The sequence below is a fragment of the Fundulus heteroclitus genome, chromosome 21 (genome assembly GCF_011125445.2).
Source record: "Fundulus heteroclitus isolate FHET01 chromosome 21, MU-UCD_Fhet_4.1, whole genome shotgun sequence".
Classification (NCBI taxonomy): domain Eukaryota; kingdom Metazoa; phylum Chordata; class Actinopteri; order Cyprinodontiformes; family Fundulidae; genus Fundulus; species Fundulus heteroclitus.
This window is the reverse complement of record NC_046381.1, coordinates 16,028,291-16,052,611: the sequence shown is the minus strand read 5'-3', so window position 1 is coordinate 16,052,611 and position 24,321 is coordinate 16,028,291. Positions and strand designations below refer to the sequence as shown.

Genomic DNA, 24,321 nt, shown 5'->3' with positions numbered 1-24,321 from the left:
GGGTGGGAAATAAATATGTCTAATCTTGTGGTTTGGACTCTAAGGAAGCTGATGGAGAAGCCAAAGCAGATGTAGCAGGCCCACTGTGACTGCAGCATGTTGGACTGGAGTGTCTTTGCTCGATTCGACTCAAATTTGCTCAAACTGACTTCTTACATCAGTTTTTCTTTTTCAGGACATCTGTGTACAAACTAAGAGCTATTTTACATACATCCACTATAAACCATGGTCTCCTTCACATATGAAGAAGCGGCTTGGGAGCAAGGACTAGGTGTACAGCAGTGGGGATCAGGCCCTGCATAAGCTGGCCAGGAACAAACTGACCAAGGAGATCAGAGCAGCTAAGAGAAGCTACAGGGAGAAGCTAAAAATCGGCTAATCAGCGGCACTTAGGAATGGTCTGTAAAGACATCACTAACTATGAGAGCAAGTAACAGAAAAAAAATGTCAACTCAAACTCAAAGAATCAGAACACATAAAGACATTCAGCATTCAACTACAGCGTAAAGCGCTGAAAGACTGTGACACTAAGGTCACTGCTCATGTCTTTCCACCCCGGCATTGTGTTTACTCCAGATCATCAAACTGCCCAAAGCTCCTATTTTCACATAGGTATTCACAGTGTCGGTGTGTGAGATATCAGCTTAAATCTGTGGCCATGTTAGTTAGTAGTGCAGGGTTGAGACATTACCCAGAAGCTCCATGGCATCGTCCTCGTCCTCGATCTCGAGCTCTTCTTCTACGACGGAGGAAGCAGGACTGTTGACCGAGTCAAAGGAGTCCTGGAACAACATGGCTGCCAGGAGCTTCTTATGATGCTGCTGCTGCTCCTTTAGCCCTTTGCTTTTTGTCTCCATCTTCAAGCTAGGAAAAGAAACAAAATCAGGGCAAATTATCTTGGAAATAATTAAAAGTTGAATTTGTTGTTTTGTGATGCTATAGCGCACATGTGTCAAACTCAAGGCCCGTGGGCCAAATCAGGCAATGTATCCGGCCCTCAAGAGTCAAAAAGGCATATATGTCATAAAGTAGAGGCATATATCCTTTTAAAGTGTATACATTGGCTGAAACTGTGCCTCCTGTAGTGAATGTTGATTTTTTTTAACTGTGTAGTAACAGAATCCTGCCACTAAATGCCTGTTTTCTCACAACATATTAAAACAACCCAGAAATGTAAAAAAAAAATAGAAAAAATGATGCAGAATGACGATAGTTTAAAGTTTAACTCACCCCAATATCAACTTCTTTTCCAGATAAACTGTTTAAATGGGCTTAAGGGTGCTACTTGTATGTTATTGTGAAGGTTTTTACATTTTTATGTGAACTGGAATGAAATTATGAAATCAAAAGCATTATCTATAAAGGTGCAACTGGCCCTTTTAATGACTTCATGATGCCAAAGTGTCCCAATATAGAATTGAGTTTGACAACCATGCTATAGTGTTTTCCCAGCATAATTCTCTGCATCTGTAATCTACAGTGGCTTGAAAAAGTATTCATACCTCTTGAACTTTTCCTCATATTGTCACATTACCACAAATAAAAAATATATTTTATTGGAACCTTACGTGAAAGATCAATACAAAGTGGTACGTAATTGTTAAGTACAAAGATAATTATACATGGTTTCTTTCTTTCTCTTTTTTTTTTTTTTTTACAAATAAACTCAGAAGGATATTGAGCAAAATTATTCATTTTGGCCAAGAAGTTCAATTTAGGTTTTGTTTGACCAAAGCACCTTCTTCCACATGTTTCCTGTGTCCCCAACATGGCTTCTGGCAAACTGCTAATGTTACTTCTTATGGTTTTCCTTTAACATTGGCTTTGTTCTTGCCACTCTTCCATAAAGTCCACATTTGTGCACAACTAATAGCTGTCCTGTGTACAGAGTTCCCCACCTGAGCAGTGGATCTCTGCAGTTTATCCAGAATCACCATGGGCCTCTTGGCTGCATCTCTGATCAGTTCCAAAAACTGGACTTTTTGGTGGTCCAGTTTTTGGTTTGAAAGGAGCGTGAAGGAAGGACTTAGGTTTCAACTCTCAAAAACTTACAACACAGCAATAGGGTTGATTCCTTCCAATTATCACCTCAACCTCACCTCCATACAGGTGATCAAAACATTTCTCCTGTAAGCCAGGCCAACAACGACCCCAACGACTCCCCATTACTAAGGGGTGGACCTGTTTCGGTTCAGTTTGCATGTTATCTAAGCCATAACAAGGCATTTGTTGGGCAATAATATAAAGTCTGGAACTCCACACGACTCCAGACATTTGAATTGAGAAAGTTTTCTGGATGGGAAGCGAAATGTCTTCAAACTTTGGAAAAAAGTCCAATTTTGTTTAACTTTTTTGGAATGACCTGACCTGGATGACTGAGAATCTTCACCAGCATCTCTGATCAGTGCTCTTTTCATTTTCGGATGATGGATTGAGCAGTGCTCCGTGAAATGTTAAAGGCTTGTGAAATCTTTGTATAGCCTAAGACTGCTTTACACTTCATCACAACGTAATCCCTGACCTGTCTGGTGTGTTCCTTGGACTTGGACGATGCTGTTTGCTCCCTAATGTTCTCTAAACCAACCTCTGAAGCAATCACAGAGCAGCTGTATTTGTACTAAGATTGAACCGCACACATGCGGCCTATATTTAGTTATTAGCTATCACCAGGCAACTTCTGAAGGCAATCAAAGAAAAGGGGGTTGGATACTTTTCTATGCCGCGCCTTTTAGTTTTTTATTTGTAAAATAAGTCATGTATAACTTTACTACTTCAAAATGGTATACTACTTTGTGTTGGTCTTTCACATGAGAAGTATATTTAAGGTTGTGGTTGTAAACGTTCAAGGGGTGTGAATACTTTTGCAAGCCACCGTATCAGGCTTATTCCTGAAACGGTGGCATTTTGTGTTTCATTTGCTAATGAAACACAAAATGCTGCTTTTGCCTCGACTGGGTGCAGATAGAGGTGGCTGCAGTCTTTGCTTACCAGAGATAAAGTGTGACTAAATTCAGGTGTCACCCAGGTGGAGAGCACCTCCTTATAAATGGTATGTGGAGGGAAGATAAGATGAGATGATTGCACAAGTGGTGCATTCATGCACCTCTGACAACAAACAAAACTTTCAAACTAGAAGTGAAGCTGAAGGTTTCATGTGCTGAATGCATAATGCTGTTCTCTTTAGTTAAAACAGGAGAAAAAAGTGGCACCTCCACTGGGATAAGGGATGCAACGGGGGCAAAGGCCACCCTGATAAAATGCTTTTTTTAATAATTTCTAATTTAAGAGGGGGGAAGGCAAAGTTGCACTTAGTTTGCCCATTACGGCACACAAGTTTCTAAATCCCATCCCACCAACCTACAAATATATATAATAAACAGAACAGTCTGAAGTTCTCTCAGAACAGATGTATCCAAAAAGACAAAAAGAAGAATAGCAATGCATGTGAGCTATTTTTGTTATTGTTGTTCAAGTTTTAAAAAAATAAATCAGCCTGTCATTTCCCATGTTTAGCCTCATACTTGTGTGTGTTGTGGTGCTTTAAAGAGGTCTGTGTCAGGATTTTCGGAGTGGGGGGGGCTTTGGTTTTGTGTTTTACTTTATTTCCAGAGTTGTCACTCTTGGGTTTCCAAATACATCTCAGTCGGAGGTTTTTAAGTTTTGAGGTTCTTTGTGCTGTTGGTTCCCAGGTTGCTTGTGTTTATTGTGTTAAACATCACAACGTGACAAGCAGTAATATTTTGAGTTTGTGTGTGTTCCTAGGTTTGCATTCTGCTCATGTTTAACGTGTTTTTGTTGGTGATAGTTTCTCGTGTCCCGTGGTTTACCCAGTACCTTGAGTCTCTGAGCTTTCCACACTCCCCAGCTGACTCTCATCTGCTCATCAACTCCTCAGTCTTGCATTCTAGTAGTCGAGCTCTCCAGTATAAATACTACCTGCTGTGTTTCAACAATTAAACACCTTCTTAACTATGACCAGCCGCTTTGATGTTTTCCAGTCTGGTTTCCGTGCTCACCACAGTACAGAGACCGCCCTTATCAAGGTGTTTAATGACTTCCATATAAATACAGACTGTGGAAGAACCACCGTGCTGGTTCTATTGGACCTCAGTCCAGCATTTGATACTGTCGATCACTCCATCCTGTTAGAACGCCTGGAGAACTGGGTCGGCCTCTCTGGTACAGCTCTCCACTGGTTTAAATCCTACTTAAAGGACAGGGAATCTTTTGTATCAGTAGGTAACTTTACATCAAAAATGACAAAAATCACATGCGGGGTTCCCCAAGGGTCCATCCTGGGTCCCCTCCTCTTCAATATCTACATGCTCCCTCTAGCTCAGATCATAAAAAACAACAACATCAGCTACCATAACTATGCAGACGACACATAGCTTTACATCACCATGTTACCAGGTGACTATGAACCAGTTCAGGTACTGATAATGCCTAGAAGAAATCAATGCCTGGATGTGCCATAATTTTCTTCAATTGAATAAAAACAAAACTGAAGTAATAATCTTTGGACCAATAGAGGAGAAATCAAAAGTTATTATGTTTCTACATTTTATTCCTACTTGCTTTTATTCTGCTTTATTTTCCTATATTTTAATCATGTAAAGCACTTTGCATTGTTTCTGTACTGAATTGTGCTATACAAATAAATTTGCCTTGCCTTGCCTTGCTTTATCTGTTTGTCACAGGCCTCATCAACATGACGACAAACACTGAATTAGGAAAAAAATTTCCTTCCACACAGGAGGGCGCAGCACCACTAAAACGCTGTGGTGGGTATCCCAGGTACACTGGTGCCGTGACGCTGCCACAGAAACGTGAAAAAATACCAGGCATTCGCAGACCACTCGTGTGAAGTAAACACGACAACAAATATTTATACATGTTCAACTTCATGTGGGTTGGCAGGCACCCGCCGTGTAGAGCAGGCTCATTACAAAGGAAGAGTCTGAGGATGCTACTATCAGCCATAACTAAAGCCAATATTTGCCTCAGTATGAAAGCAACACTGGATGTGGGGCTAGGCGATATGGCTTAAAATAAAATCTCAGAATTTATTATACCAAATCCAATTAATCGAGTTTTTTTCCCCTCCTTTTTGTTTCACAATTAGAAATAAAGGCATTATTTTAAAAACTTACTTGTATGTCTATAAGTGCAACTAAATACAAGCTGTATAAAATTCAGATTTTTCAAAAATGAAATCTTAAAAAATTGTAAATTCGAATTAATCGATTAAATGGATTTATCGCCCAGTCCTAACAGAACGGGGCCATCTTTGTTGCTATTTGTAAGAGTCATGGCGCATGCGGGTTACAATGTGAGGCAAAGCTATGTCACCATCGTTACAGGTGCTGATCATATAATTAGAATATCATGAAAAAGTTGCCTTTTTTAGTAATTTTTATATTCCTTCATTACACACAGACTGATATATTTCAAGTGCTTATTTCTTTTATTTTTGCGTTTTCAAAAATAATCATTTATAGTCTCCTAAAAAGCTACATCCATGTGGACACGCAGCCTAAAAGACAAAATACTTTCGTGTATACAACTAATCTCTTCTCTGCGTGGGCGGGGCCTCAAATACTGACTTTATTTTCACACATACACCCCCTCTTCTCTCCATATGAGCCCTCCGCTTCATCATTCACGACAGTCTGTTTATAATGTTCCAATATTTATACTAGAAGTCTTTGGTGCCGTTTCTCACACCTGGTTAATTTTTAATTCCACGGCTAAAGATTGTCACCCTGAGAGACTGCGGCTGTGAAAATGCACCATTTTGCACAGAATTGATCTTGTGCTGCAAAACAACACGCACATTACGTTTACATTTCTGTTTTTACTTAAAAAAACAAGAATCAGTATTTCTATACATTCAATATCATCCTAAAAATTTGCCTGTTTAACTTTAAAAGTCATCTTTACTATTAAAAAATACTAAGACAGGTTTCTGCCTCATACAAAATGAATCGCTATATCGCTGTCTGTGGATGAGGGTTGTGGATCACAGCGCCGTGAGAGTATTCATTAGATCCTAATCTCTATTTAATGACTTCTATTTACAGCTAATAGAAAAGGGTCAAAGATGACTGATGCTGTATTTTGTCATATTCACTGTGCGGTAGTTGGGCTAATTAAATTGGTTAGCTGGATTCTGTACAACTCATTATCCACAGATGTTTCATCTGCTTGAACTTTAGGGTAGGGTTTTTTTTTTTCCCCAGACAGAGAAAATTAACGCTGAAGACAACAAACCAAGCAGGAAAATAGGCTAATATTAGTCAATTTACAGGTATACATTAAATTACAGAGACAGTACCTTAGTTATAAAATGAACCTTGAAACCAAAATGCTGGTATCTGTTAGAGCAACGTTTACGTGTAAATATTCAGAGAAATCACAGATAAATTTAAAGAAAACCAAAAGACAACTGAGAAGAGTTAGTGTGGCAATTACACACTGATGAGTAAAATAACAGCTAATGGTAAAATTACAATTTGAATCTTCATTAAGTTTTTGCTGAGTTGGCGATGTTTGCTTCTATCACAGTCATTCTCAATCTGGGTCCTCAGGGCCCACAGTCCTTCATGTGGGCCTTGAGCCCATCCTCAGCCTGCCATGAAGCGCTGCAGCAACCTGCTAATCACCCACTCATGTATATCAGGGGGGTGTCAGCAGGGAAGCCTCCTAAACCACGCAGGACAGCGAGTCTCGGATCAGTTGTGAGGACACCTGTTCAACCCACAAGCTTTCTGAATGAAAAACGAAGGAGATTTGAGAACCTTGATCGGGGAGGTCATTTTTAGCTTCTCTAATTTAAATCCAGAGGATTCTACATTTCAGATTCAAGCTTTGACCCCAGGCATTTCAGATCTCAAAATATCTGACTTAGTTTGTGAAGAAAAAAAAAACACGTTCCTAAGCACATGTACTTTGCATTCACACACAGAAAAGCACCATCAATATCTGACGAGCTGTCCCCACTGGTCAGTTCCTTCCAACAGAGCATGTAAGTGAGGCCACACTCTCCATGTCCCAGTTAAACCAACTGATTTGTCCCTAAATCCTCCCATACAGTATCATAATGGGATTAACTGTGTCAGTCAGCTGAGGCCTGTGCATGATGTATGGTTTACACATCTTCCCCTGTTTTAATTAGTCACGTAACCATGTGTGACATAAAGAGTAGCTGCATGAGAGTCATACAAAAATACTAGAAACCAAATTAAGATTGATCCTTGAGCACTTCTCCTGAACATCAGCCGCTGTGATCAGAACTAAAGTAACAAATGCCAATCCAGGACCACAGCAATAATATATTTACATATATGTTTATAAAGGGTCATTTAGGACTTGACCTTAGTCCCTTTGAGAACCTTCTCGACAGGGCTTGTTTATAGAAGAGATTAGGGAAACAAACACGGGTCAAAAAGTACAAGAATGGAGAAGTTAATTAATTTCTAAAAAGTAAAGATATTTTACACCTGAAGAGTTTCCCAGACATAAATAGCACAGAGTAAGAGACAATACTCCTACCTCAGTGTTTCTTTGTTTATCTGTATCATTTTATTGATGGGACATTGATTAAGCTACTGCTGTCATTGACATTTTCTACTCTTTTTCCTATAGAAAGTACTCACACTGCAAAAACTAAAGAAAAAATAAGTCAAATTTTCTTGAAATGAGTGCATTTTTTCTTGATTTGAGCTGATAAATAATATGATTTGCCAATGGAATAAGATTTTTGCACTTAAAATAAGAACAATCCATCTCCATCATCTTATTTAGAGGGCAGAATATCTAATTATCTTATTTAAGGAGTCAAAATACTCATTCCATTGGCAGATCGTGTTGTTTACCTGCTCAAATCAAGAGCAAACACACTCATTTCAAGAAAATCTAACTTATTTTTAGTTCTGTTTTTGCAGTGCATGGCTCAGGACTTCAATGTGTAATTGTGTCCTATCCCCTTTACCCAAGTGGATCACTGGTAATGGGCGTTTATACAAAAGTCTGGTTCAGCCACGTTTTTCCTGAGAATGGGGGATTGCTGGAAAGTCAAGAACTATTAGCTGAATTGACCCATCTTAAGATGTTGTTGGTTGGTGTTAATGTTTGTTGAACTTTAATGATGTACTTCAGTCGCTAGGTGCATATCCACCGGGCCCTATGTGAAAAAATAAATGTCATCCCTTGTAAAAGCGGATGTCAACTGCACTCCCAGGCTTGATCACTGCCAGACTTGTAGGATCAAGAAGTCACTTAAAACTCTCTGACAACATAAAGTAGGTGAAAAGATCTCAAAAAGCATTACATCATGCCTCCATCTAAGGAAATTTAAGAACAGATGGGAAACAGATTCAGTGACATCTATCTATCTGGAAAGGATAACAAAACCATTTCTAAGGCTTTGGGACTCCAGTGAACCGCAGTGGGAGCCAGTATCCAAAAAAACAAAAACAAAAACATTGACAGTTGGGAACCTTCCTAAGAGTTGACAGCCTACCAACATTTCTCAGAGTGGTCTTCCCATCCAGGAGGCCACAAAAGGACCAACAACATCTGGAGTACTATATAGGCATAATTTAACATCAGCATTCATGATTAAGACCCCTGATGACCAGACAATACAAAAAGGCAGCATTCAGGTTTAACAAGAACATAATCTTGATGATCGCAAAGACTTTTGGGAAAATATTCTGTTGACTGACAAAAGTGGCATTTTCTGGAGGGTTTGCATCCCATTACATCATTCATAAGGCTAATGGCATTCCAAAAAAAAAAAAAAAACAGCATTACGCCAACAGTGAAAAATGGTTGTGATATTTTGATGATCTGGGACTGTTGTGTCGCTTCAGGATGTGGATGATTTGCTGCAAATAATGGAACCATACTTTTTTTTTCTCTACCTAAAAGTCTTGAAGAATGTCCCGCTATTAGTTACTCTTAAGCTCAAACACATATGGGGTCTGCAGCAGAATAACTGCCTAAAGCACCAGTAACTCCATCTTGGAAGGGCTAAAGAAAAGAAAGTTTTGCAGCTGCCTGGTAAAAGTCCAAACTTAGGAATCAAGAATCTTTTATTGTCACCATGTGTTACAATGGTCAAATTACCTTTGAGGCAGACACTGTGCCAAGGCCCTAAACAGGCTGTGATGACTTAAAAACTCTGTTATGTGACTGTAGGGTAACATTGGGTAGATATTTCCCTTAATAAATGAAATCAGAAACCTGTTTTTAGTAAGGTGGGGTTTAATTAAAAATATGATAACGTTGATGATCTGAAATATAAGATTGAAATAGAGCAAAAACTGAACCAATCAAGGACTTTTGAACAGCACTATATAACAGGACACACATTGAACCTGTTTGTATTGTAAAATGCCTTAACATGACATTTTGTGTTATTGTCACCATGTAAATTAATTGAATTAAAAAAAAAAAAAAAAAAAAAAAGAAGCTCTGAAGAAGTTCAACAGAAGACTCAGATATGCCGTGAAGGAGAGGACACGTGTTAAACACCAGGCACAAAATTCCTTTGGCATTGAGGGCAGAGAAATGAGGTTAGCTTTAATTTGAAATTGGGTTGAGGCAGTATCATGGCAAGCATGTTGGATTGGGCCCTTTGAAATGGGATTATCAGAGCCATCCAGATGGGCATTCCTCAGGCTGACACAGTCATCGCTTTACCTCCTCGTATTCGAATTACTATCAGCTCACTGAACTCTGTAAAGCCATCAACTTCTTTTTCCTCTCCACACAGACCAGGTCACTAACCTCCGAGCGGGGCTGTTCTCGCCGCTCCAGCACACTTCGGTTTTAGCCCGAGGGACAGGAGGTTGCAGCATCTCGGCAGCCAGCGGGTCCGCGTCGTCATCTGCACGACCGACCCACTCGCCCACCACCCGGGGGCGCAGAACTGAGTTGTAGCCCAGAAAGTGCTGAAAAAAGCAACAGGCACGCATTGAACTGCTAGCAACAGTTAAAGAAAGCAGAGATCCTCACAACAGCTCAGTTTTAAGAAGCAACGCGCGGTCGGATTCCTGTCACAAAGACAGCCAGAAACATTTACTTCTAGCTCAATATAAAATGCAAACCATCTCTGCCTAAGAATTCAAAATTTTCCATAAAAACCCAAAACATGCTGGAAATGTAGTGTCCCATTTAACATATATGCAGCGTTTTCTCATCACAAGCCATCGTTTCCAAAAAAGAGCCACTCAGGCTGGGCGGCGGCGGCTGCTGCTGCTGCTGGACTATTGTGTTGGGAGAGAATTGGACAAAGACGGGGCTGGGGGAAAGTTTTCTGGGTCAGAACGACACAGCAGCACAAATGTTGGACATGATTACTTTGATATTACTTCCATTTACAGATGGGCCCAAAATGATTCATGCCCCAGGCACATTTAGATTTTTCTAATTATTTTCTTTCAACCAATAAGTTTATTTATAATGAGAAATGCATCTCTTAAAAGACAACAGAAATGATGTAAAGGGAGTACTTATTACAAAAATAAATGTTTACTTTATAATGACAATGTCAAAAATCATGTCCCATTTCTTTATAGTTTTCTCGGTGATTTATGGCAAATAGCATTTCAATAATCAGATCCATCCTCCAAATGCTCACCAGTCATTTGAATCTTTGAACTGGTATTCTGAAGATTTATCTTTAATTAAGAGTTTGAGTTTGCATGGCCTCCTCGCCATCACCCTAATCTTTAGCCCCCTCTGCAGATTATCAGATTCTAGTTGGGACTGTAGCTGGCTAGTCCAAAACGTTTATATGGCTTCAGGTCAGAAGAAACATGTGGATGAAATTAAAAGGTGAATTTATATGCAGGTCTGCTTGGGCTGTGAATAACTTTGGGCTTAACTCTACCATGAAAAAACAATTGAACATGCAAAAAAAAAAGCAGCTCTGGTACTCTGATAACTACTTTATGATATTTATCATTATTATTATTATAATAATTATTATATGTTTTATTTCACATAAGGAATCCTGATAATATTTAGCTGTGTAATGTCTGCATACCTGGTCAAGCTCATCCGAGATGGCAATGCCTGCAAAGAAAATAACATGATAGGTTAATACCTCAGGTACGCAACACAGCAGTTAAAAATCTGCTTATTCCTACAAAGCAGCTTGTGGGATCAGATGCTCCACAATTTTTTTAGCTTTTTCCTGAGGATTTACAGTTATGGGTAATTAGAAATTTCAGTTCTACAGTGGTTTAAAGCTAATGAATCCTTTATTATTCAAAGGTACTGTCTGGAGAAAACTATAAACTGATGTTACCCCATGATGCCATCTGTAATACAGAGCTGTGAGGTTTACTTTCTACCATCCTTCCAACTGCCTGGCTTCTCGCCCAGCTTTGCTTTTCCCAGTTCCAGAAGTCTTTAACTTTTCAATAATTGCTCTGAATGTAGATATGGGCAATGTAAGGGGAGCAGCTGTTTTCCTGAAGCCACTTCCTGACTTGTGAAGCTCAACAACCGACTTAGATAAATGACATGTTCTCCTGCCTTTCCCATTTTAAACAGATCATGAATTATGAATGATGACTTCAATCATAAATCATAACTTGGATGTGATTAAACCCCATTTTGTTTTAAAAGTTAGTTCAGTTTCACAAGAGGCACCCAGACCCGTTTACTACCCGAACTGAAGAATGAAGAAATAATTTAAATAGAACCTTTCTGACAATGTGAAGTAGGCTAATGTCAAAAAAAGCAACACATCACACAGTGATTGAAGAAATTTGAGAACAGATCGAAAACAATGTCATTAAGATCTATCGCTCTGTAAAGGTTAACATAAAATATCTAAGACATTTTGAATTAATTTAAAACAGAGTGTAATGATTGATAGAAGAAATGGAGCATAGTACAGACAGGAAATAGCAGTAATAAGAAATTTGTCAAGGGGGGCAAATATTCATAGCATTTAATGATAATACTTCAGAAAAAACATGGATTGGGCAAAAGTTATTGTTGCCATGTTTAGGTAAAACACATTATACTGGGCCCCTGTGGCTTTGTTGGGGCCCTACTGGGTGAGGGCGCCCCTGGGCTTCGGGCCCCTGGGGCCCATGGCTGGATCTGCTCCGGCGTAGCTGGCTGCCGGCGGAGCCCACGGGCTCGTCCCCATGGCTCCCGGGGGCTTCACTGTTGTGGCTGTTGGGGGGGTTCCTGGGGCTCCTCTCTGCTCTTCCCTGGGATTGGAGAGGCAGCGTTCCCTGTGTTGGTCCTTCTTGGACTCCATTGCTCAGGGGTCCTTTCGGGAATCTGGTTCCCCTGGCGTCTGCCTCAGTGCTGTGGGGGCGGGTCTTTGGCTCCTCACAACTTCCATTGAGCATTTTTCTTATGGATAAACCTTACATACACAAGTACACTCCCACAAACACCTACAGGTGCATGGATACAGGTACTGACAGATTCACTTCTATACAGAGAAACCCCTGTTATTATCTTTAGCTGTCACTTTATACATGTTGTATTAATTAATACTGTATATTCCTCAGTGATGGTATGAGGGTGTTGGTTGTTTGTATCTGTAATACTTTATCGGTTGGACTTGCTGTTCTTTTTATATCTTTCTCTGCATGTGTAGAAGCAGACTCAGAGGATGTTATATTGCTCTCTCCCTTTCCTCTCTTTTGCTTTCACCTTTTCTCCCTTTTGGCATTTTGTCTCATCTGTTTCTCTCCTTTTTTTTCTCTCTTCAATCTTCCCGTTTCAGTGTCCATTGAACATGATATAGTACCAGCGTAAAATCTAATAAAGCTTCTTCCATACATAAATCAAGCGGAGCATTATGGTGAAAGCAGTAAGGCTCCACTTGTCAAAGTAAAATCTGTTTGTCTCTCATTGGCATTAAGACAACAATTCTTATTGCCACGTTGCCAGACAGGACACACAAAAAACATTATACTTCATTACTAATATTTCAGCTGCGTTCTTGTGCTACATTTATTTATTTATTGATTGCCTGAGACCTTATATTTCCTTTCAAAACAGAAATTAATTATTAGAAATGGTTGCTGTCATACCTCTTGACAAGTATTTTCTGATTCTTTCAAAAACTGGGCTTTGGAGAGCTCAATAAACTTTCTTGAATCCCATTGAGCCATGCTTACTCAGGAATTATAAAATGAACAGATGTCAGAAGGTCAAAGCATTACTGCAAACAAACAAAAAAACAGTGTGGAAAATGTATTTTCTGAGCTCAGGATCATGGAGCTCAGCTCACATAACAGAGACAGATATATGAACACATAAATACTTGAATAGTCAGATAAGATAAGATAGACTTCATTGATCTCACAGTGGAGAAACTCACGTGTCACATCGGCTCTTATAATCAAAAGAAGATGCCAAAAGGAGGAAAAGGTGCATGAGAAAGGTCCAGAAAGGTAATTACTGTACAGCAGCACTGCAAATAATATAGATAAAGGAGAATAGTGGTTCGCCCTGCCATGTACAAAATGAAACAATTGTGAAACATATGGTGTGGAATCAAAATGTGAATTTTTGAGCAGTGACTGTAAGAGACATTTACAAAACAAACAGTTTTAATAGTAAAAACAACTGTTTTTTTATAGGAAGATTGTAATAAATTGCAGAAGTAAGATATTTTAATAATTTAAAGATTTACGGAGTTTGTTTAAACATTGTGCAATTTACAGGTTATCCTAAATAATAACCTCATATTGAGTCATATACCTGTAACAGCCACTTTTTTCATGTAGACCTGTTCAATGGCTTGTTAACAAAATTGTAAATGAGCCAGTCACATGACAGCAACTTAATATTAGGCATATATGATGAAATGGGATTTAAGCAAGTCCAAATGTGGCATCAATATTGGTGCCAGAGAAGCAGTTTTTTCAGAAATTGCTGATCTCCTGGGATCATCTCTCAGGTTTACAAAGAATGTTCTGAAATACAGAAAATATCCTGAGAGCAAAGTGATACAGAGGCAAAAGTAGCTCGAAGAGCTACTGATTATAAACAACGTATGCAGAATATTTTCTCTGAACGCACAATATAATTAACCCTAAAGCATACGGGCTACAACAGCAGAAGACCATACTGAGTACCACCTCCCGTCAGCGGAGAGCAGGAAGGATAGTCCACAATTCACACATGCTCATCAAAACGGGACAACAACAGACCGGGAAAGATAACATAAGAAGTTTATTCATCATTGCCCACTGTTGCAAGCGTTGCAATGAAATTGCGTTAGTTCCCGGACCGAGAAATAAAAAACGCTGCTTGGTCCAATGAATTCTGATTTCAGCCTTGACATTTGGATGAAACACGTGCAGCACAGTAATCTGCAGCCACTGTGTGACGCTTCCACGACACTGGATGAAAATCTCACAGGGAAGCGTTTCTGACTCCTTGTCGAACCTATGCTAGAAATAATTAGGGCACTAAGTAAATATAAGTTTACTTACTTAGAAATATACATTTATAAGTAAATATAATAGGTTAATGTTATTTTATGTTAAGCGAAACACAAAACGTAAAATATAAAATTCTGCAAACAGTATGTGGTTTTTCCTCATGCTTTGCTGTCCCACTGCAGCCTCCATGGTTTTTTCAGTGTGAGAGAGCAGTCTAAGTTCCTCCATACTGCCGTCACCTCTCCTTTTATACCTCACAGGATGATCCGGGCTTATTGATTAACTACTAAGAGGGATTTTACCTTCACTAAGCGTTTTGACTGATATCCTAATGTGCGTTTCTAATCCAGACATATTACCTGAGTGTTAAAAAACTGTAACAATCAATTGCAACAAACTGTTTTCGTCTTCACTCGCGTAAAAATCCCCGGATCAGTCAGCTTCTGCTTGAAATTGGAAATTTACATTAAAGGATTTTCACAATGAGTATTTTCCACATGTAGTCTATATAAATCTCTAATGGTGCCATCGCCTATATTCATACAGACGGATGTAAAAATAATAAATGATTTACAAACTGAGGTATAACACTGAGCTCAGCACGACGTACGCATGCAATCTGCTGATGTGCAGTCACTCACTTCGTGACAGGCTCTCCAGGGCTTTGCCGAGCTTTTTGCTCTCCTGCAGGATGTGGCTGAGCTCATCAAAGTCACGGCTCTCCCTCCAGTCCCAGGACGGGTACTCGACTGATCGTGGCACTGGACGTCACAAACATAGGACAAACAGAACGACTTCCTGCGTGAGTGAAAGCTCTCATTTTACCCTCAAAGAATAACAAAAATGCTCAAACTAAAATGCTTTAAAAAACTAATAACCCTCCTAGAACTTCATACATTTTGATTTGGTACAACCACAAACATCAGTGTGTTTTCTTGGCATTTCATGTGATAAACCAACAAAGGATGTACAAAGGATGTACTTTTTTATGCCTCTGTGTATCTAACGTAGAATTGCTAAACCCTTCCTATCCGCTGTGCACAACTTCTCTGTTCCTGCTGAACTAAAGCAGGGGTCTGAACCTGTGGCTCCGGGACCGCAAGTGGCTCTTTGGACCTTATAGATATAACTAAGTTTTTCATTGAATAATTGCGCTTCATTTCCACAACTGAATGTTAAAAAGTGCCAGTGATAACTTTTAGATCTATTTTACTCGTCCTTAGGGTTAGGGTTCATTGAAACATCAACATACCATAAAACAAAGTGAATCCATCTTCTTTTTGTCAATTTTTCATCATTTAAAAACCTAAACATCGAAATAAAATGGTAATTGTTTATCAATGACAACAAATTATGTGTAGTATATCAATCTGAAAAAAATTAAATTAAGTGGTCATGTGGTCAATTCACAAAAGGTTGTGTAACATTTACGGCTCTGAACAAGTTTTACTCAGCTGAAAAAATGGCCACAGACGCCTGAACAAAATCATCTCCACAACATGATGCCATCTTTAAAAGTGGGCATTATTGGTACAAGGTAACATGCGATAAATCTCTGTAGTTCTTTCAAAACCACCACAGGCCGCTTGGCTTTGTCTCTCTCTCTTTGGCCATATACTGGAAAGGTTTGTCCTATATTTAGCTTTTTTATCTTCCCATCAACTCTTTAAAGACTTCCCGTTCCTGCTCAAGAAAAGCAAGCACACCGCATGATGCTGCCACCACCTTGCCTCAACCTGGGGATGGTGTTTTCTATAGAGCTAAAACAGTGACAGCTTGTTGCAACATTGAAAAGAGATTTGGCATCGTGAAATCAAACATTGAAAAATGAAACGTTGAAAAATCACTTGCAATGACACCGAAAAAGAGATTTTGCATTGAAAATTTAGACATAGAAAAGTCAAACATTGTTAGAAAGTAAAAACTTATGACGATATTCTCATTTTATGCTGCAGCTTTTTTTTTTTTTCAATGACAGATGTTTTCATTGTCACTGCAGAGTTCCATCAGCTACAATATTACTACAAGCTGGCACTGTTTTGGCGTCCGGGGCGGGGCTAAATTGAAGACCCCTTCAAGGGATTTCCATTTTTCCCGGTACTCCTCATCATCTACCTGCTGCTCCATTTCACTACAATCATTAGCTGTATAAGCTAATGAAGATAGTATTAATGAAAATAATACCCTTTCTTGTGGTCGAGCAGCGGTACTTGCCCGGATGTTTCCACAAGTTCAATGCAGGTAGATGATTAGTATTGGAAAAACGTAGGGCCCATGAAGGGGCCTTCAATTTAGCCCCGCCCCCGACGGCAAAACAGTGCCAATATGTAGCGACATCGTTAGCTGAAGCAACTCTGCAGTAACAATGAAAATATCTCTCACTGAAAAAAGCTGCAGCATAAAATGAGAATATCATCATAAGTTTTTAAATCCTAACAATGTTTGACTTTTCAATGTCTAATTTTTCAATGCTGAATCTCTTTTTAATGTTGCTGCAAGCTGTCACCGTTTTAGCTCCATAGTTTTCAGGGTGAAATGTTGTGTTAGTTTTCCACCATACATACTTTTGCAAGACGCTGAATAAAACTATCTGTAAAATCCCAGTTTGCCAACTGTGATAGCAGGAGTACGTGAAATGGGGCACTAGCAGAAAAGACCTCACTTTCTGGTTTGAGGCCAGCTGACAGGTGCCGTTACCATCTTTGATTCACAAAACAAATTAGGAAATGACCAACATACTATGATGAGATCCTGAACTCACAGCTTTTACTCGGCATTTATAGGCTGTTCTTTACACACACTATTAATAAAGTTAGACAGCGACAGTCTTTCAGATTTCTTCCAGTTCTCATGGTCACACACCGCTTTGTTCAAATCAACATTAAAATTTAATCGTTTAAGACGCAACAGAAATGTATTCTGATATTCTAATAACCTTTGATCCAAATCTAAAGAATGTTTGAATTAGTTTAATCAGTGTGTAAATAAAAACTGCCAAAACTAAGCAACAGCTCTTTGCCTGAAGGCACAAATTTACTCCATGGTGTATATCTGATAGCAGCCCTGCAACAGTCTGCTGTCCTCAGCTCTTGTTTATCCTGACTAAGCTGTTTGGCATTAAAATAACTGTAAGCACAGAGTAAATGCTTCTGCCAAATGCGGTCCGGAGAAAAGAATTTCATTAGCTCTGAGGGAAAATGGGCTGATCTTTGCTGTGCTCGCCTATGTGTCATACTGCAGAAACAAAGGGTAGCGCAGTCTCTTAATAGCTTACATCAGACTAGCGAGCACGTGAGACAAACACCCATTTGGTGCTGCTGCATTGTAGTTGGTTTACTCTTTATTACTCAACCATCCTCTCTCCAGGGTCCCTACACATTTATCATGTAAATATTGAAAACCTTTCCAGACTCAACTTCCCGCTTCTCAGCTCTTTGTGTTAATTTTCAAAAGGAAAACACTGGGAGTTCACAATTAATTAAAGGTAGATTATTTTACAGAGTGCAAGCTTTTATTCAGTAGGTAGGTAGGTAGGAAGGTGGGGGGGGGGGGAGTTTAGGGGGGCTGAAAGTATTTTTGCCTTTGTGGTTTTGGCTCACGTGACAAAATGTTTGGACATCAATGCCAGGAAAAAAGGAAGAGAGGCAGGATCCAAGAAAGGAAAGAAGGAAGGAAAGGAAGTAAGGACACGTGAAAGGAATTGATGAATTAAGGCCTCAACATTTAGCATTGGCTGGCCCTGGAATGAATAATAAAGTCTGGCAATAGCACTGTTTTCTATACTCTTCTTTTCCCATACTTATGAAAACTTGGAAAACACTGATATTGTGTCTCAGACTTTCCCCGGCCGTGTAGGAACCCTGTTTTCATACTTTGAAAAAAAGTAATGAGCTCTGCATGCACAAACACCTGTGCATGCATATTTAATGTTATCTCACTTGTAGCTTTAATATTGTTCTTACTGAGCATGCTTGTTGTGATGCTCCGCACTTACAAATGCACCTTGATGTGCAATCCTTGTCAATTTGCTGACTGCACGCGCTCCTCCGATCTCCACATTCATTTCCTCCAACCACAGCCTAAAATAGACTTGGTCTGGCAGTGACGGAGCACGGTGTTAAATTATTGAGGCGGTGTGTGGCTCTGCTGCCTCCACCGTTTGACCCGCCCCTGCTGCCTCCAGCCTTATGCTTCATTCGAAAGTCACAGCTACGGTCATTTATTTCCAAACTAGCTAGAAAGACGAAACAGTGCCCAAGTTTCTACATCTTACTCTGCGAGTATGCCACGAGCTTGTGAATAATTCACTTCAGTGTGTAGCAGCGGGGAGGGCTGGAAATGTATAAGGGGGCGCTGTATAATGAACTCATCTGCAGGGCTCCGGGAGGGTGCAAGGAGGGCACTGTGACTAACTTTAATTAGACATAATTAAATAAAATTAAAACGAAGATGAAAGTCTATGGAGCACGTAATTGGGAAACAAGCGATACAACATGTTTTAAAGCCGTGCAGCTTCATAATCCACAGCACAGGGAGCATGTCTGCGGAAAGCACCCGTACAACAATGGCGAAAGTTAACCTTTGATGATGACTGGAGTTACACTTACAGGACTTGGATTCTGGTGAAGGCGGGGAGATGCTTGATACCGCCAGGTCGCTCTTTGATTTTTTAGGCTTCTTCGGAGTAATCTGCCATGGCTTCTCGAAGTTGCTGTATTCTCTCCGAGTGATTTTGTTTTCTGTGAGGGAAGAAAGTGACAATGTGTCTTCAGGACAATATGTATCCATAGATAAACAGTGGATAGCTCTGGCAAATGGAGTACCTATAGCACCAAACCCATTGGACTTTTTAATCAACATCATGTTACAAACACAATCTTCAATGTAATTTGGTGGAATTGGGAGGAAAATGAGGAACGTTGTTCAGGAAAGAGTCTAAAAAAAGCGTGGCATCCATCTGTGTTCAGCCAAATTTTCTCTGACATTCCTTAATAGAATCCAACCAAACCCATTGCCTAAAGTAGTTAGCTAATTAATCAGTAGCATCCCCCTGCGTGTATTTTAATCTCAGTATAAATCCAGAGGTCCTGTGAAGGCCATCTGGACCAAGGAAGACAGCAGAGATGTCGGGGTTAGTGTTGATGGATAATTCTAAAGCAGGGTAAGGATATAAAACATCTACACCTGAAGGTGTACTGCACAGATGCAAACCTACCACGAAAGATTGTCCACCAAATGGGACAGGTCGGTCAATGAGAGCAATCATAAAAAAATAAAACAAGATCCGCAAAGAGGCCCGCGTTAACTCTGGAGAAGATGTGGGGCATCCACAGGTGGAATAATCTGTTAAAGGATCAGCTATTAGCTGTGCATCCCAACAATCTGTCATTCATGACAGATTGGCAGGAAAAAAAACAATGAAAGAAAACCAGTATAGTTTAAGTCCTCCTACATGGCTAGATGAGACTATATGAGCTTCTTATGTGCAAAATACTGTGTGGTTCAATACTATTTGCACATCATTCTGAATAAATCACCTTCAAAATATGACATGGTGGTGGTAGCATCCTGCTGTGGGACGGATTTTCTTCAGCAGGACAATCATGACGGAAAACCCTTTGGAGTCCAGTCTTGAAACTGAATCCAGTTAGGAATCTGTTGAAATCCTTTAAACTGATCTTCACACATTCTCTCCATCTGATCTGACTGAGCTGTTTTCTAATATAGTCTCAAGATGTGGATAGCTGCTGGAGACAAAACTCTTAAAGAATTGCAGCAACAGATGCTTCCACAAAGCGTTGAGGAGCCCCATTTCTCCGAGTTTTATATGTATAAAAAAAGTGGGAAAAAATATTATTTTCCTTCCACTTCACAGTTATGGACTTTTCTGGGTCAGTCTTTCACAAAAAAAGGTAATGGAGACAGAGTTGTTCAGTAACCTTAATCTATATGGAATGGTTTCAATTATCGCTTTTCACTTTCTGCATTATGCACACCAAATTTCCATTAGTGAAGGTTTTTAGAATATTGGTGTTTTTTAAGAAAAGTTGGTTGTATCAGTAACCTCTGATCTCCTTGGAATGATCCCACTCTGTTTCAAGTTTCAATATTTCTCCCCTTGGAAAAAAATCCTTCTAACTCTAAAAGCTTGAATGTGGAGCAAGCATGCAAAGCCACTTTCTGTTTCACCACAGACTGTTTTGGGTCAGATTCAAACACTTTGCAAGTCACTCAAGCCAAGTTTCTCTGAAATCCTGTTTTGCAGCTGGAAGGTAAGAGGTATTTTTGGTTAAAATGTATACGTGACTGAAGTCACATATACATGGGGGGCTTTCCAGGTATTACAGTGGTGTGAAAATTAATAATGGTTGGTCTTCCTTAAAAAGGACCATCAAAACACTGTAAGGGTGGACGCTTAGTGTATATATTATTTTATTATTCACGATCAAACAGTTTTTGGTCTTTTTTATGGATATAATTTGGCAATATACCTTTAAGGTCATGCCACAGCATCTCAACAGGATTCAGGTCAGGACTTTGACTAGGCCACTCCAAAGTCTTAATCGTTTTTTGTGTTGTCTTTAAACAGGATTTAAATTAGTTTGATGTTCTAAAATACTTAATGTGAGAAATATGCAAAATCATAAGAAATCAAGAAGGGAGCAAACACTTTTTCACACAACTGTATTTATAAAAAACACAACAACCAAATTAAATCAATGTGTCTTTTTCTGACATTGCAGTTTTGTTCCATTGCAGTGGTGAAAAATTAAGAAATTTGCAAAAGCCAATCTCATCAAACGATGCTCCATCAGAAAGGATGTTTTCCACTGAAGACCAAAATTATTTATTCACATCATATTTTCATAATGAATTTATTTTCACACAAAAAAAGCTTTTGGTAACCAGAGTCAAGTCAAAATGAATACAATAAATTAATGTTTAAACAGCTATTGCGAAGATGAGTCCTAAAATTTAACATAGTTTTAAAGAAACATGCATGAAAACAGTTTAAATGCAGAAGGAAGTGATTCCTTGTTCTAAGCTGGAAAAACCCATCAAAGTACTGTATGGGCTCTGTAAGTAAACATATTTCTATAAAGGGTAAATGCTGAGATATGCACTCTTAGCAGCAACTGTGACTGAGCAGATCAGCAAGCAAATCCCACTGGATTTCCAACTTGGTGTAATCAGTAGTGCCATCATTCCCACATGCAAGTTCCCACTACGGAGGTAAAGGGAACACAGCATAAGCCATGTGTATGCATGCGTGCTTTCATATGTCTGTGTCACCGACCTGGGGAGCTCTGCGCCCACAGAGCAGCTGATCCAGAGAAAGCTCTGTGCAGCTTGCCTGGGCTGTCTTGCTTGGTCTGCAGGTGGGCAATAAGAAACGGGATTGGATGGTCTGGAGTCTCGGTAATCAGTTTGGTCATCAACTCCTACAGGAACGGAGAGAAACATCAGATGAAAGCTGCACACGAGAAAGAAGCTCGTGGGCCAGCGGAGAATGAGACAAACACAATCCAGCATCTCAGCAGTTATCTGCTGCCAACCTTTCTATGAGGAGTTGCTGAAAGGCTTCCTTTTTGGAGAAGATTTGCTAATTTATAGCGCTCCGTGTCAAGGTCATTAAAATCAAAAAGTCAAGGCAAACAGTATTCCCTTTTGTACCAATTAAATAGCGGCAAACTCACATGTTTAGACCTAACGGCACACAAATAAACAAAAAAAAAAAAAAAAAATGGCACCATCGGGGTAATCACTGGTTCTCTGAGGCCATGTTTTGTTTTTCTTCACCATCTGTTACACGGATTCTGCTGGAACGGTTAAATATTGTAAAACCTCCTTTTTTTATGAAAAGAAAAAGGTTGTCAAAGTAACATAACACAGCTAATATATGTATATTTTATTTATGTATTTAGTTGTTAGTATTGAAAGAGAGTCTGTACATCTTTAGCTGCTCACAGGGATCCCTATCGCTGGAGGTCAAAGTGGGTGTTGATACCATCTGTGTGCAAATGTACTCAAAGAAACAAGCACAGTCTTTGTTTGCCGTTACTGTTTTAGTTTTCCACACCGAGCCAACTTTCTGTAGTCAGCGCTAAAAAAAACTGTAACATCACTTGCGATCACATTAATAGTGCCTTGCAAAAGTATTCAAGCCCCCTAAGGTTTATCACAGTATTTCACACTACAACCTCAGACATGTGTTACGTGTGACAGACCATCACATAATGGTGTATAATTGGGAAGTGGAAGGAAAACACTGGATTTTTATTTTTGGCATGCACTTGCGTTCAGCTCCCTGAGTCAACACTTTATAGAGCCACCTTTCTCTGCTAACGCAGCTGGCAAGTCTTTTGGGGATACGTTTCCGGCTGCTTTGCACATCAGACATACCTGAAGCTCAGCCAGGTTGGATGAAGAGTTGCTGTAAACAACAAATGACTTGCCGCAGATCCTCGAATGGACTTAGTTCTGGACTTTGACTGGGCCGTTCGGTTATAGCTCAAAGCCATTCCTTTATACCTCTGCCTGGATTTTTAGCATTGTTATCTTGCTGGAGGGTGAAACCTCCACCCCCATCTGTGCCTCAGCGGGAAAGCTCACGTTTTGTAAAATTGGAAAGTTGTGGGTTTGATTCCAGCTCCCTCCTGTGTCTTGTTGATATGCCCCTGGGCACGGCACGTAAACTCAAGATGCCTACCGTCGTGCATCTTGCTACTTGTCAGTAGGACAAGCCGCAAGGGATTCTGGGTAATCCCTCAGAACAACAGCTTCCTTGCATTGATGTAACGTAGCTATGAATATCTCCAGATAAATATTAATAAACTCCTGGAAAAAAAAAACAACTTTATGAAACTATGTTTTGTCTTTGATATCACTGTCCTAATATCATTTTCACCATATTTTCAGGTCTCTGTATGTTACTGATGATGAGGTTCATGGCTAGCTAAAAGTAACACATGCCGTCTTTCCAGAGAGAGAACGTTCTGTGTCCGCAGGCAGAGAACAGTTTTGTTTCATCCTTTGTTTTGTCTCCAGGGATGTGACACACAAAAATAATTCATAATATAGTTAAGGTTATATCGTTTTTGAAATGTGGAAACATTGAAAAAAATACCAGTGGTTAGAAACCGTTATTGTTATAAAATGTATTTAACTGTCTAAAAGGAATTCTGGGTAATCCGCAGATCAACAGCTTCACAGCAATGAGAGATAAGAATGTAAGGTACATTTTTGTTCCGCTTTTTGTAGAAGGTTGTTGGGATAGGTGGACCTGACATCTTTTCATTCTTTAAATGGAGGCGCAACAGAAACAAGTTTGAAAACCACTAGTGTAGTGTGACACACTTTGAGTGGTAGCTATAGCTATGTAAATTCAGTCCATTTACATCCAATTTTTGTTCTTGCAGGTTTGCCCACTGATCGGCTTCCCTGATCCAACCAAACATAAACATCCCTACAGCATGATGCTGCCATCACTATAATGAACTCCATGTTGCTCTTGGGGTAATGTCCAGTTAGCTTTCTGTGACGCGTCAGGCCCGTGAGCCAGACAGGGAGACGGCACTTCTCTGTGACCGGACATCTGTGCTTGATCTGGTCCTTCAATCCCACAAACTGAAATAGTGTGACTGAGTCTAATTCTGAAAAGTCAAACCATTATCAGACAGGAGTTTTTTTTAACGTTATTTAATGCTTGCAAAGAAAACATTAGTTGTCATCAAGGACAGGTCAGAATCAAATTAAACACGGGTGGAACGCAGATGCTGAATTCTACGCTGTATAGCATTTGTTTTTTTCCGTCTTAGGTGATGTGATGGAATTGTTTCTAAATTGAAACTGAATGCCAATGCAGGACAATCTGTTGCTGCACATT

At 39.6% G+C, this 24,321-nt stretch overlaps 1 protein-coding gene across 3 annotated transcripts in view; it reads right to left on the bottom strand.

The window, feature by feature from the left end:
- Window positions 1–24,321, bottom strand: part of c21h8orf34 (chromosome 21 C8orf34 homolog) — a 104,931-nt gene that overhangs the window by 55,516 nt on the left and 25,094 nt on the right. For all 3 annotated transcript variants that reach the window (XM_036125456.1, XM_036125455.1, XM_036125454.1), the window contains exons 2-7: window positions 21,733–21,877; window positions 19,043–19,174; window positions 15,077–15,196; window positions 11,057–11,085; window positions 9,796–9,959; window positions 692–864 (exon numbers count right to left, since the gene is read on the bottom strand). In XM_036125456.1, the coding sequence (XP_035981349.1) occupies window positions 692–864; window positions 9,796–9,959; window positions 11,057–11,085; window positions 15,077–15,196; window positions 19,043–19,174; window positions 21,733–21,877 (763 nt within the window). The remainder of the gene's footprint in view (window positions 1–691; window positions 865–9,795; window positions 9,960–11,056; window positions 11,086–15,076; window positions 15,197–19,042; window positions 19,175–21,732; window positions 21,878–24,321) is intronic.